This window comes from Protobothrops mucrosquamatus, unplaced genomic scaffold, assembly GCF_001527695.2.
Source record: "Protobothrops mucrosquamatus isolate PMUCROS unplaced genomic scaffold, P.Mucros_1.0 scaffold67, whole genome shotgun sequence".
Taxonomy (NCBI): Eukaryota; Metazoa; Chordata; class Lepidosauria; order Squamata; family Viperidae; genus Protobothrops; species Protobothrops mucrosquamatus.
Genome location: NW_015386445.1, coordinates 72,107 through 87,041, shown reverse-complemented (window position 1 = coordinate 87,041; position 14,935 = coordinate 72,107). Strand labels below are relative to the sequence as shown.

Sequence of the window (14,935 nt, the reverse complement as noted above, 5' to 3'; positions counted from 1 at the left end):
CACTTGGACAGGAAAAACCAAATGCCCAGGTATAGAGTAGGCGGTACCTGGCTTAGAGTAGTAACTGCAAGAGGGATCTAGTCCTAGCGGACAGCCACTTAAGTATGAGCCAGCCGTGTGCTGCAGCTGCAAAAAAAAAAGCCACAGCAGTCTTAGGCTGCATCAACTGAGGGATAGTTCCAAGAGCTTTTCTGGCAGGTGCCACCTATTCTACTACCTGTGCGTTAGGTTTTTCTTGCCTAAGTGTAAAAACTTACTTTTCTCACCACTGAATTGCACTTTCTTGGATAGGGCCCAGGGTTCACGTCCTTCTGAATCTTAAGTTTATCTTGTAAAATGTAGGCTATTTCACCCCAGCTTGGTGTTCTCTGAAAATTTGACGAAGAGGAGATTGACTTACTCACCAAAGCACCTGAGGGACGGACAAGAAGTAAAGGATGGAAACTCATCAGAGGGAGACCCAACCTAGAATTAAGGAGAAACTTCCTGAGTGAGAGTAATTCACCAGTGGAACAGCTTCCCTCCCAGAGTTGTGGGTCATCACAAGAAAAGATTGGACAGCCTTTGTCGGAATACAATAAGGTCTCCTACCATGGGGTGGTGGTGTTTGGACTAGAAGATCTCCAGGATCCTTTCCAGTCCTATGATTCTAAGATTCTTCCTTTCTCTGATGTGCTGTGTGAATCTGTGCACGCTTTTCAATGAACATTTTAATTGTGAGAAGATTTAATCTGCTTAGTCCCTTGCATAAGATGGTACATCCGATAACAACTTCGTAATCCAAGTAAATGCTTCATTATATCTGCCCATTATGCAAGAGCATGCAGATCACCAGAAAGTGAGAGTGAAATTGCAGAACAGGAGAGAGATTTTATCCAGCCTGGAGTGTGGGGGTGAACATGTTTTCTCAGGAGTAGCAAAGGCAGAAGGAATAATGAAAATCAGCAGCCAGAAATTTAGAAGCAGCACTTCCCATTCATTTGTGTGACCTGAACGTAAGGAACGAACCAAAGCAAATTAGCTGCTTTTAAACTACCTTTAAATCAATACAAATTGGTTGTGCAACACAATTAAGCCCCAGCCTAGCTAATCAGGTAGCATGTCATAAACAGGAAAACATGTACTTGGTAGCCAATTAAATTCTGTTTCAGGATTGTGCAGGAGACACACACACACGTGGCAGCGCATCTTTAAAATCTCGGCATTTGGGAGGCGGCTGCCTTCAGCCAGCTCCCCCTGCAAGCAAAGAGTTCATTCCAGGTCACGGCCCATAATCCTCAGCCTCAAAGGCTTCGCAAAGGCGTGCCTGGGCTTGCAGGCAGTTCGCTTGAGGAGGGGGTAAGAATGGGCAGAGCACAGATAAGGCTGGCAATTAAAGCAGCTATTTGTGGTCTGTTGACAGCAGCACCAACACAGAAGGCTGGCAGGGAGCCACAACATAGTGTTCCTGGTTTGGAGCTTGACTGCAGATGTGTGCATGCCCAGCAAAGCTCTTATGCACTGCCCGACTTCTGCATATTGCCCGATATCTGTTCAGTGCAGGGAGAGGAAACAAAACTGATTGGAGGGGAAGGGTATTTTATTGCGAAACTTTAGAGTGCAGCCTTGGGAGCCTGCAAGAAAAGTCGTTAATTTTTTAATGTTTTCTTTAATGAAGAGAAGGACGAGGGGGGACATGATAGCAGCCTTCCAATATCTCAGGGGCTGCCACGAAGAAGAGGGAGTCAAGCTCTTCTCCAAGGCGCCTGAAGGCAGGACAAGAAGCAACGGATGGAAACTGATCAAGGAGAGAAGCAACCTAGAACTAAGGAGAAACTTCCTGACAGGGAGAACAATTAACCAGTGGAACAACCTGCCTCCAGAAGCGGTGAATGCTCCAACACTGGAAGTTTTTAAGAAGAGACTGGACAGCCATTTGTCTGAAATGGTCTAGGGTTTCCTGCCTGAGCAGGGGGTTGGACTAGATGACCTGCAAGGTCCCTTCCGACTTTATTATTCTCTTATCCTGTTAATGTGTGTGTTGTTTTTTAATACTTGTATTTTATGGTTGCCTTTGGGGTTGACATTTTAAAATGTTACATAAACTCTTTAAACCTACCAATTTCTGTAGAGCTCAGATCAGCCTATTGAGGCAAGCTCTGATTGTACATAGTTTGCAGACCTGAACTTTTATCAAAGCAGGTACAAAATGGAGCCATGAACCCAAATCACAGGACCAGGGTTAGGAGGAATGCATTGTTGAGCTTTTAAATGAACAAGAAAAAAGCATATTTCCCACATAGAATAGAATAGAATAGAATAGAATAGAAGGCTGAGTCAACCCTGAGCCGGTCAGGATCGAACTGCTGGCAGTGAGCAGTGAGTTAGCCTGCAATGCTGCATTTTAACCAATGCGCCATCACAGAGAGAGCAAAAACGAGCCCTTCCTCATCAGAAGGTGCACTGAGGTTCTCTGGATGAAAACCCACGGATCATGATGGACATAACAAGAGAGCTTCACACTGTGGGATCAATCAAGGTTAATTTCCTCCGCAGCACCAACAGCTCTCCTGCAGCCCATCTCAAACATGCTGATGGGCCTGGCAACCCGATTACCGCGATGCTTGTTTGGTTCGCATTCAAACTGCCTCAGCTGCTCCAACACATTGCTCACAACATGGCAGCGGGCTTCCCCCTGGGTTGCTCTCGAGTGTAACGTCACATTACACAGCAAGGGTGGAAATGGAAGTGTGGATTTACTTTTCGAAGCAAATTGGATCGCAGGCATTTAGTGTGAGCATCTGGCGTGCTTTTACCTAAATGTCTGTTTATTCAGAATCAGGATTTGGGGAAGAAGAGGAGCGAGGGGCTTCTAGAGATTTTTGCATTTCCTTCTGGACAAACAAATAGTGCCTCCAAGTAAGCTCAGCTCTCTATAATTTCATGCGTATGTCCAAGTTATTTTCTTGGTATAAAAGATATGAAAGTGGTTGCCATTGTTTCCCTTCCTTAGGGAGGTATAGCAATAGCACTTAGACTCATATACCACTTCACAGTGCTTCGCTGCTCTCTCTAAGCGGTTTACAGAGTCAGTTTTTTGCCCCGAACAATCTGGGTCCTCATTTTACCCACCTCGGAAGGATGGAAGGCTGAGTCAACCGTGAGCCGGTCAGGATCGAACTGCCAAACTGCTGGCAGCCGGCAGTTAGCAAAAGTAGCTTGCAGTACTGCATTCTAACCACTGCGCCAACTCGGCTCTATTTTGGATATCGCAGTGTAGCCCAAACTCTGAATATCTGCTGATCTCCAATGTTGGAGCAGCCCCCAATTCTGGGAGGCAAGCCGTTCCACCGATTAATTGTTCTCACGGCCAGGAAATTCCTCCTTAGCTCTAGTTTAGATCTCTCTTTGATAATCTTCCATCTGTTACTTCTTGTCCTGCCTTCAAGCGCTCTGGAGAATAATATGACCCTATTTAGCTTTCTGAGATCATCCAAGGTCAGCAGGCACTGAGAGCAAGCTGCAAGTGAATACTTCTCCAACGTTTCAGGCTTTATGGACCAGCGGGGGGGGGATGGTTCTGCACACGCACACAGCTCCACTGCTTGCACATGTGAGGATGTGTGTGTGTGCGCTCCCCAGCTGTTTCCACGGCCCGGTTGCAATCCCCTCACAGCCCACTAGTGGGCTGCAGCCCACAGGTTGGGGACTCCTGTATTAAAACCTTTCTAAAGCATATTTTTAAAAAAACCCTTTAGATTCTGAGTAATTGTGCTTTGCCAGCAGACAGAGATGAATGAATGAATGGACAGCTTGTAACTCTTATTACAGGTGATTGTCTTATTGTACTCTGACTTGCTCTGTTGCTCCAACAGCTCTTGCTTGGAGAGTTCCTAGTTTGAAGCAGTTAATAAATATCTTATGTAAATAAATATTTTCTCTCAACTGAGCAAGGCCAAATATAAGGAAGTCCAGTTGCCTCCTGAAAAAGCCCCTTCGGGACAACCATGAGCTGGATGACGGAGAATCTCCCTAGACCTTTAACCCCAAAGGTGGGGTTTTTTGGGGGTTTTCCTTGAAAATGTTTCACTTGGCATCCAAGAAGCCTCTTCAGTTCTTCAGAAAAGGAAGAAAGTCCAGTTACCTTTGGAAAAGCACCTTTGGGACAACCTGGATGATTAAGCATCTCCGTAGACTTTGGGAAACGAGCTATGGGATCAACAGTGATCTAAGCAGGTGCTGAGTGCCATCTAGTGGTTAGAAGAAGGACTTTCTTTGAAGCTGGAAGCATGTTGCCATCCTAAGCATACAATGATGAATCACAGAATCCTAAAATTGGAGGGGACCTTGGAGGTCCTCTATCCCAACGCCCTGCTTGATGCAGGGATTTTAATATTATTCTGAACAAATATTGGCTGTCCAATTATTTTGTGAAAGCCTTCAGGGATGGAGCACTCATGACTTCAGGGGACAGGCTACCCCACTGCTTAAGAGCTCTCAGTGAGAGACGGATATGAACACACACAAGCAGGAGGTTGACAGGGTTAGGGTCCCCAATATCGCTTTTATCCCAAGAATATCCTTCAGTCCCCTCAAATGTCTTAAAGGTGGAACAGCATCTACTGTACCTGAGCATAAATAGAGGAAAGTAGGTGTCAGGTGTGCCACTGTAAACGCCTCGGCCTGTTCACCTGACTGGCATCCTGCCATAAAACGTGGGAGAGGAGAGAATGGGAAAGGGCAGGGATGACAGGATGACAGGTGCCGGAGGCGCCAATCCTGAACAGAGCAGCACATCCAAGGACACGAGCATGAGAACAGAATGGGAAAGAGGCGCCAAACCTCAAATCTGTTACCAAAACACCAAATAATTCAAATATTATTGAGCACTCATGAACTGGTCAAGGGGGAAGGGCCCGGGAAATGGGGAAAAGGCAGGTTTTGAGCAGAAATACTCAGATCCAGCTTTGCTTATGCTACAGCCACTTGGCTTTAGTAAAAGTATACCTTTTGCTACAAATGGAGTCGAGGGTCTTTCTTTCCTAAATGCCCGAGATGGGACAAGCCTGACAGTAGGTGTGGAGTAAAGGCTAGATCAGCTCCCTGCTCCATTGCTGCCCAGCTCGATGGTTTTCTGTGCCACTGAACTGAGCCCAGGTGATGCAATCACACTTGACAGCGGCAAGACGTTTCTGCCCACGAGCCATTCTCATCTGCAACAGACCAAAGAAGACCCACGTGATTCAGTCCTGTTACGGCTGGAATCCTTTGCAGGAATGGGAGGCTTTTTGGGCAAGGGCGGAGTATAAACCTAATCCTCTGGAGGTGTGTGAAAAGAACAGGATCCTGGGAGTAGGCAGTGGAGATAAAGGGAGTGCTTAAGAGGTGAACCTCAATGGAGGAGAAGACATCTGGGACACGTAAGATGGGGGGGGGAGGCAACCAAGAACAGGTGCATTGCAGCAAAGGTTCCACCCAGCGAGGGGGTGCCAGAAGATCTTCAGCTGTCCTGCTGCAGGCCAGATTCCTCACAAAAACAGATTCCCCTGAAATAAGCAGTGTGTCAGGTCTGCCTTCTTCAACGTCTTCACTTCCCGGGCATCCTGCCATAAATTGCAAGGGAGGGGGAGAAATTGGGGGCAGTAACGTGTGGGTCTGGGAGTGAGAAGACAAACAGCAGGAGGGGAGACACATGGAGGAGAACGAGAGGTGTCAAACCGGAATAAAACAGCCTCCAAGGACACCTGGCCAGGGAACCGAATGCGAAACTTGGATGTGGATGTTTGGCAATGAGAGATGCCAAACATCCACATCTGCAGCAGAGGAAGGAAGCCAAACATCCAAAACCCCTAAAGGTCTCCTATTGGACACCGATGGACCAATAGGTCAAGGGGGGAGGGCCAGAGAAAGTGGGGAAAGTGTAACCTTTGCACGGGGATATTCAGATCTAGCTTTACTTTTACTGCAATCATTTGAGAGAGAGAGAGAGAGAGAGAGAGAGAGAGAGGGAGGGAGGGAGAGGGAGGTCCCTTCCAACCTTGCTTCTCTACTCTTTTACTTCTCTTCCCCAAAAACCTTTTCTGGAACTCCGCATGTACGGAAAAAGTGTCCATCCCTCTTCTAGAAGGAGGCTGGACTCTGCTGTGCGCTGAGGAAGCGCCAAGAACGCCCAGGCCCTTCTGTGAATGGGTCCCCTTCTTTCGCCAATGAATGAATGCCCTGGGCAGTCTTCCCATTTGGGGAGGGACTTGCCTTCCCACAAAACACGTTTGGTCTGAGAAAGGGCTCCCAGGTTCCTTGAGACTGGAAGAAGGCCTCCTGCACCCTGCTCTGGGGTAGAGTGAAAGTCTTGGAAAGGCTAAGAGGAACGTCCTGGGCTCAAAGAGCCTTCTTTTTTTAAAGAAATGCATTAAAGGGGAGCCTCCTGGAATGATCTGAACAGCTTCACAGGAGGTTCTGGGCGCCTGGGCTGAGTTGCCTGCTGTCCCTTTGCTTGTTTAGGTCTCTGCTCCCACCCACCCCGTCCCTCCGTCTGCCAGCCTCCCCACATCACCACTGACTTGGCTGTCTGCCTCTGCCTTGGGGCCAAAGCCACTCTCTTCCTGCACCCATTCACACACATACACACACACACACACAGAGAGAGAGAGACACACACAGAGACAGACAGACAGACACACACACACACACCCCTTCAGGGGAGCCGAAGCCATCCTCCTGAAGGGCCACCACAGCCCTTCCTCTTAGTCCATTCCTGGCACCTTTCCTGGGACTTTGGGGGGGGGGCTTTCCAGCTGCGGTCTCTGCTCCATCCGACCAGCAAAGCAGAGGGAGGGGCCATTTGCACAAGACACCTTCTTTGCTAGGCTGCTGACCCAGCTCCAGCCCCCCCACCCCACCCCTGGCAGCTTTTGCTGCTTTTCCAAAGTTGCTGCTTCAATTCCCGCCCCCCCCCCAGCAAAAATAGTCTGAATATTTATCAGAGAAGCGCTCACCTTCATCTTCGCTTCAGGAAGGCCCGCTGCTTCTTTCTCCTCGGCTCCCTAGGGACTCCTGCTTGAGCAGGGGGTGGGACTAGATGACCTCCAAGGTCCCTTCCGGTGCTGAAGCACCCACAACGTCTGCAGGCGAATCGTTCCCAAAGTCTGAAATCTGGGCAGCTCGAAGACCCCACCCGGAGGGCGCCCGCTTGGGGAGGGGCTGCCTCGGCCGCCCCGCGGCTCCCTCCAAGGCAAAAGCGGGGGGGGGGCGTAGAGAGAGAGACCCCCCAATCCAGCTGCGGGGCACGTGACCTCCCCCCTCCCTGCCCCCCGCCCCGTCCAGGGAGCGGCTGCCCAGCAGAGGCGCCTCCGCCCCCCGCGCGGGGCGAGCCCGGCCAAGGGGATAAAAGGCAGCCGGGCGGGCGGGGCGGGACGGAGAGGAGCCTTGTCGGGGGAGCCGCCGGAGAGACCCCCAGCCAGGTGGGTCCCCTCGCCCCCCTCCAGGCGCCTTTCCCGCCTCCTCTGCCCGTCCTGTGGGGAGGAGAGGGAGGGGGAGGGGGCGGGCAGTTGCATCAGAAGCTTTGGGGGGCATCACTCTTAGCCCCCCTCCCCAGCCCCCGCCTGGCCTCGCCGGCTGCCCCCCTTCCTCCCCCCGAAGCCAGCCCACCGGCCCCGCTGCTGCAGCAGGGGCAGCCTTTGCCCCCCTGGCCAGGCGGGCAGCAGCTCCCCCGGGAAGTGGGGAGGCTGGTCAGGAGACCCCCGGGGAGGCTGACAGGGAGGGGTCCCCGCTGCAGGGGAACGGGGGGGAGCAGTTTCCAGACACTACCACCCCACAGCTCATTGCCCCAGGAGGTTGGTTGGGGGTCTATTGGAGGGCACCCGGGTCAGCCCCCCTCCCCAGCACCTGTCCGGTTGCCAAGAGCTTTGAAGAAAAACTCCACACCCTGTTAAGAGAGGGTGTCCATTTGCAACCTCCTCCGAAGAGCAAGAGCGGGATGGGTCAGGAAGGAAAAGGGTGGAGAAGGTCCGGCTCTCTTCTGCCACAGAAGGACTTCTTCTCCAGTGGCCGGAACTGAGCGTCCAGCTTCATCTGCTTTTCTTCTCTCTTCTCCTTCTTAGCTAAGGATGCTGCAGGAAGCCTGTCCCCTTCTCCCACTTCTCGGAGAGCAGAAGATGTTACCCAGGTTAGCCACTCTCGTGATGGTCCTGGGGCTCCTTCCTCTGCCCCTTAGCAGCACCCAGGTAAGAGGACACAGAAAGGGCTGGGGGGAGTCCCAGGGGCATGGGGAGCGGAGGAGACGTGGGCCAGCTGTTCCTGCTGGGGGTGGCCTGGAGCCAAAAACCAAGGACGTCATCATCATTCATGCATCTTCAATATTTAGACATCATTCCCCAAAAGTTTTCTTTGGCAACTCACAACCATCTGTGGTCATCGTCTAAAATGTACATGTCCAAATTGCCTCTCCCAGTAAGTTGGGGAATACAGTTCCTATAATTCCTTGTAGCAACAGGGTCCACAGGAGAGGAGGGGGGGGTCAGAAAAGTCAAGATGGCAACTGCAGAATCAGGAGTTCAAGTCCCGCCTTACGCATGAAAACCAGCTGGATGACTTTGGGCCAGTCACCCTCAGCCCCACCCACCTCGCAGGGCTGTGGTTGTGAGGGGGAAACTAGGAGGAGGAAGGTGTGTTGGAGATGTTCCTCACCTTGAATTATTGGTAAAATGTAGGTACTCCTTGACTTGCCACCACAACTGAGCCCAAAGTTTCTGCTGTTAAGTGAAATTTGCCCCATTTTACGACCTTTCTTGCCACAGTTGTTAAGTGAATCACTGCAGTTGATAAGTTAGTCCCACGGTTGTTAAGTGAGTCTGGCTTGACTTTGCCTGTCAGGAGGTCGCAAAAGGGGATCACGTGGCCCCAGGGCACTGCGACCGTCATAAATGGGAACCAGTTGTGCCAAGCACCTGAATTTTGATCACGTGACCATGGAGGTGCTGCAACGGTCGTAGGTGTGAAAAACGATCGTAAGTCACTTTTTTCAGTGGAGTGGTAACTTCGAACGGTCACTAAATGAACCGTTGTAAGTCAAGGACCACCTGTAATAAAGACAGGATTTAAATAGATACTCAGATCCTTTGTAGCCCCAAGGACGAGTTGGGCTTTCCACTCCCGAGCCATCCTCGTGGATTGGGTGCTGAGTCTTGGGAGATGCCAGCCGGAAGAAAGTTCCTTTCAGCTGATCCGTTTTCTGGGGGGCAGACCCAGCCGTGGGGAGCCCCTTCCCAACCGGCTCTGCTCTCCTCCCTCTGCCTAGAACTGTCTGAGCAAACAACACGTCGCAGCTGCCATTCAACAGATGCAGAAGCTGCTCGCGGCTCACGAGGCGGCCCAGATGCGCAGCCTGCGCAGCCTGAAGAAGCAGCTCGCGCTCCTGCCAGGCGGTGCCCAGAAGCCGCCGGCCAAGCGGAACGGTAAAAGGGACAGCAAACCAAGAGGACCAAGAGAAGTCAAGATGGCGTCTGTCACCTAGGTTACAGACGCCATCTTGCTTCTTTTGACCCCCATCACCTCCACGGACTCCTGTGGAATGAAAGACTGCAGAATCCAGGGGAAAGGGGTGTTGAGTTGATTTCATTGGAATAAACACGAATAAATTTTAATTATTATTATTTTTTCAACCATTCTGACATCTATCTCACCTTGGTACGTGGGTGCATTTGAACCCAGATCTGCCTTGCAGAAGTCCAGTAGACTTGTTGTGGATTATCTGCCATCAGGCTCCTTCCAAATCTGAAAGGGTATAATAGAAAGGTCTTTGCTGATTATTTGACCCACGTTATTCCTGGGAATTAACGAAAGGTTACAGTCTAAAAGACACGTCACAAAAGGAAAAGGGGAAGGGAGGACGAAGGGAAATGAGAGCCAGTTCTGAAGGTGGCAAAGTTCTTCCAAAGATCCTGTTGCTTACAAGTGCCGCAAGAAATTAGCAACGGGGTCTGGCCCTTTGCCTTCGGATGTCTCAGGTCTGTCTTCAGCTGAATGGCCAGGAAAGTTGCTTCTGATTCAACCAGGGATTGTTTGAGGAACAAAGACGTGTCTCCACCTTGTTTCTTCTTCTGTCTTGCTCCCTGCAGAGAGCTGCACCCTCCCTGCTGCACCCACCAACGGCAGGAGGCTGGGCAGGGGGACGGCCGTGGGGAACGAGGTCTTTTTCGTCTGCAACCCTGGCTTTGCACTGACCGGCTCCGAGACGCGGGTCTGCCTGGAGAACAGGACGTGGAGTGGACGGACGGCCTTCTGTAAACGTGGGTGGAAGGAGAGGGCTCCTGCTTGCGATCTCGGGGCTTTTAAGCAGTCTCGCCTCCCAGATGCGTCCATAGGTAGTCCTCGGCCACACAACTGAGCCCTGAATTTAAGTTGCTAAGTGAGACATAGGTTGAGTGAGTTTTGTCCCACTTGATGTCTTTTCTTGCCCCAGTTGTTAAGTGAATCACTGCAGATGTTAAATTAGTAACCGGGGTTGTTACGTGGACTTTGCTTGACAGAAGCTTGCAAAAAGGGATCACATGACTCTGGGACACTGCGACCGTCATAAATATGAGTCAGTTTGCCAAGCTCTCAAATTTTGATCACGTGACCCTGGGGAGGCTGCAACGGTCATAAGGGTGAAAAATGGTCATAAGTCCCTTTTTTTCAGTGCTGTTGTAACTTCAAACGGTCGCTAAGTGGACTAGCTGTTTAAAGCCTTTGTCCCTGCTTTTGGGGAGCTGAGTTGCTTCAAAATATGTTTTATGGTTCGTGCAGTTTATTGTTTATCTGTTTGCCTTTTATACCACATCCACTCCTTGGTACCCTTGCTTTTTTCAGAAGGGGCCTAATTCTGTCCGAACTTGGGTCCTGCCAAGGGAGGGGTGGGCTGGGTCTCAACTCTTGGCAACCAGAAGCATCTCCTCTTTCTTTCATTCCCCATCCAGGCACCAGCGATTGTGCCAGCCAGCCCTGTGCCAACGGAGGGACCTGCCTGGATGCCGTTCGCCGCTACAGCTGCTTGTGCCCCACCGGCTGGTCGGGGAACAACTGCCAGGCCCCCCTTCATTCCTGTAAGTGAGAGAGAGGTCCAAGAAGCAGGACTGGCCCTCTGGTCCTTTCTTCCCTTGAGGGGTAGGAGGGAGGGAGGGAGAGCAAGGGAGTTGTGGGGACAGTCTCCAGGCAGGGACCTGGAGGTGGGGGCTCCCAACCCTAGAGCAAAATTCTGACTCCCTGCATCAGACCTGCTTTGATAATGTCAGTGTTTAGAATAGATCAGAGCTGGAAGGGACCTTGGAGGTCTTCTAGTCCAGCCCCCTGCTCAAGCAGGAGAACTTATACCATTTCAGACAAGTGACTGTCTAGTCTCTTCTTAAAAACCTCCAGGGATGGAGCATCCACGATTTCTGGAGGCAAGCTATTCCATTGGTTAATTATCCTCACTGTCAGGAAGTTTCTCCTTAATTCCAGGTTGCTTCTCTCTTTGGTCAGTTTCCAAACATTGTTTCTTGTTCTGAGAATAGTTTGACCCCCTCTTCTTTGTGGCAGCCCCTCAAACCTTTAATCACCTTTAATCGTTGTAAGTCTAGGACTACCTGTAGTCATTAAATAACTGGTCGTAAGTGGAGGACTACTAGTGGAAGGTGTAAAAAGCCAGCGGAGGTCCCACCTCTTCCCCACCCTCTGCTCTGCTGATTGGTCACTGTAAAGTCCACCCTAACAGTGACCTCTTGACCACAGACAGGGCAGCTGTGAGCAACGCAGCCTTCAGCCGTCCACCCCACTGTGTTGAAAATCATGGGGGCTCCCGCCAATGCAGCTGCGATGCTGGCTTCCAGTTGACAAGGGGAGGCATGTGTCAAGGTAAGGGGGGGGGCTGCTGGTAACCATATACCCCAATTGGGGCCCCCAAGTAAAGTGGCACTTGCCGCTCCCAGAATGGCACTTGCTACCATTCCTTGCATCACAGATGCGTTAACAAGAAAATAAAAAGGAGATAGAATACAACCATCAGCCAACACTTTTGCTGGATGGTTCTGTAGCCAAGGTAGCCATGCTACCAAAGAGACACATCTGGTTGGGGGTCCACCAGCTCCTCATGGGAACATGGCTGCAGGCGGGATGTGCTTCCCACCCAGACTCCGTGGACCAAAGGAACAGCTGGCCTGCTTTTGTGGCACTACCTCCCCCATAATCCACCACCTGAACATTTCCCAAGAATTGGAGCACTGAGTTGGGCAGGGATCGGGGAGCCCTTTTCTTGCCCTGGGGACCCATTCAGCAGCTTCCTTTCTCCGCTGCAGATGTGGATGAGTGCCAGCTCTACCAGTCCAATTACCACACCCGGATCTGCCTCCACGAATGTGTGAACCTACCTGGGTCTTATCAGTGCACCTGCCCGTCCGGCTATCGGTTTCAAGCGGAGCAAAACATATGCAGCGGTGAGTCCCTCCCATCCTCAAAGCGAGGATCATCAATTGCAGAAATGTAGAGCACCAATTATACCCTCATCAGGCAGGCTGTCTGTGGGTGGGTGTTAAAGTAGTGGTAGTCCTCCACAATTGAGTCCAACGTTTCTGTTGTTAAGTGAGATGTTTGTTAAGTGAGTTTTGCCCCATTTTATGACCTTTCTTGCCACAGTTCTTAAGTGAATCACTGCAGTGGTTAAGTTAGAACCTGGTTGTTAAATGAAACTGGCTTTCCCATTGACTTAGCAGCCCCATGTTTTTGCATTTCATACAGGGAGTCCTTGATTTACAACAATTCATTTAGTGACTAAGTCAAGGACTCCCTGTATGAAATGCAGAAACACGGGGTTGAAGGTCTTGGCCCCATTCATTCCAGAGGTGCCGGGAGGCTGGGCTGCCCTCAGCGCGTGGATGCCACAACCCTGCCCCATATTCATCTCTTCAGAGCAAGGATGTGGATTGCTATCTGTTGCAGTGGGGAGTTGCACAGAGCTGGGATCCGTGTCCCTGTCTATTTGCTGTAGATCCTTGCTGGGATCAGAGTGGCACAGGGCCAGCCGCCCAGAGCAGTTCTGACCCTCCGCCAAATTCCTAGAGCAGGGTGAGGGCATGTAATGTTTGCCAGGACCCAGCGGGGCTCCAGGCCGCCAGGGTGGAGACGGGCAGACAGACTCTTCTCTGTTTATCTTTGAAAGATGTGGATGAATGTGCCGCGAATCAAGACAACTGCAGCCGTGGACAGACGTGCGTCAACGTCTTTGGTGGCTTCCGTTGCGTGAAGCCCGAATGCCCCAAGACCCAGTTCAACACGACTTATGTCAAGACGTCGGCCTCGTAAGTAGACGTTCCAGCAATGAGGATGGAGGGTGGGGTTCTGAGCAGCAACTGGGGCTAAAGATGACAGCAGGAATTGGTTAGGGCTAGTCTAGCGAAAAGAAGGACCAGGGCTGACATGATTAGCATATTTGAGGGGCTGCCACAAAGAGGAGGGAGTCAAACCATTTTCTAAAACAGCAGAAAGCAAGACTGGAAACAATGGATGGGAACTAATCAAGGAGAGAAGCAACCTGGAATTAAGGAGAAACTTCCTAACAGTGAGGACAATTAATCAGTGGAACAGAAGTTGCCTCCAGAATCCCAAAGGGGTTTTTCACAAGGTACTTTCTTGAAGAAAGTCCAGTTAACCTGTGAAAAAACACCTTTGGGATAACTATGACCCATTAGATGCCAGGGTGCTTTCCCCCGATTCAGACATGTCTTTGGGCACCTAAGATGGCTCTAAACTCTTGGTAGTCCTGACTGGGTGTTTCTCTTCCACCTCCTCTTTGCAGGCAGTGTGAACGGAGCCCTTGCCCCATGGGCAGCCAAGCCTGCCAGAAAGCCGCCCATGCCATCTCGTTCCACTACCTGCCCCTCCAGTCCAACCAGTCGGTGCCCTGGGTCCTTTTCAGGATGTCCACCAGCCGCTCACTGGGCGACAGCCTGCGCTTCGCCCTCTTAGGGGGCAACAGCCAGGGGAGACTTGCCGTCCAGCGCTCAGACCAGCACACGGGGGAACTGGTGCTCACCCGCTCCGTCCTGGGCCCAGCGATCCTGGAGGCGGAGGTGGAAATGAGCGAATTTGCCCAGAAGGTTCTTCTAGGGAAGCACATCTTCAAGGTCACCGTGTTTGTTTCCCAGTATGAATTCTGAGCCCCTTGGAAAGCCGGTCAGGCCTTGGGAGAAGCCCAGGAGCAGATGTGGCAGGAACCTTGAAGGCCAAACCAAGTCTTGATCGGCTGAACCAGACTCTCCTCTCTCCTCTCCATTGTGGCTGGACACTTCCCCCACAATCTGTCCCCTTTGGGAGGCTTTGGGGGAGAAGCAACGGAGGGGAAGCCCCTCCATCCGTGGAGGAAGACCAACAAAGTGATTGGAGTTCATGCAACAGCTGGCAGGGGCAAAGAACCGGAAGGCACGTAAATCCTCGTGACCGGAATTGCAGCAAGAGTAAACTCCCAGGATGGGTCAGTGGGCTTTACTAGATGTAGGTGTTCCCCTAAGCCTGCGTGCAAGAAAAAGGCCAAGTTGCACGAAGCCCTGCAGAGCTTGGAAATTCAGCTTGGGATGTGGGTAATAATAGCCATTCAGGACGGCAGCCTTTTCGGCTTGGCTGCTGGAATTTATTCCACAGATACGTTTCTGGGCCATCGCAATCTCTACGTTCCTTTGAGAGCTGGGTGCTCTGGCTCCTTTGGGCAGAAATTGGCTTGGTATTTTTTTTATAATTTGCCTCAAATTCTAGCTGGGAATCATTTATAGATATCTTGTGTTTAAACAGCCTGGCTCAGACTAGATACAAGTAGGCCCTGTTTATCTTTACAAGCAAACTAGATTTGGTGTGTAAACAGCAGTCATTAAAATACAGGGTTTTGCTGTTATCCTGTGTCAAATGCTTTGGCTGCCATAAAAGAGGGTGGCTAATCACCCTAGGGCAGGGG

General features: G+C 51.1%; 1 protein-coding gene across 1 annotated transcript; it reads left to right on the top strand.

The window, feature by feature from the left end:
• The first annotated feature begins 8,159 nt into the window (after nucleotides 1–8,159).
• On the top strand, nucleotides 8,160–14,147 carry LOC107284069 (fibulin-7-like). Its single transcript, XM_015812074.1, has 7 exons — nucleotides 8,160–8,201; nucleotides 9,275–9,431; nucleotides 10,095–10,265; nucleotides 10,935–11,060; nucleotides 12,291–12,428; nucleotides 13,151–13,289; nucleotides 13,787–14,147. The coding sequence occupies exons 1-7, from the start codon at nucleotides 8,160–8,162 to the stop codon at nucleotides 14,145–14,147; spliced, it is 1,134 nt and encodes a 377-aa protein (XP_015667560.1).
• Nucleotides 14,148–14,935: the final 788 nt, after the last annotated feature.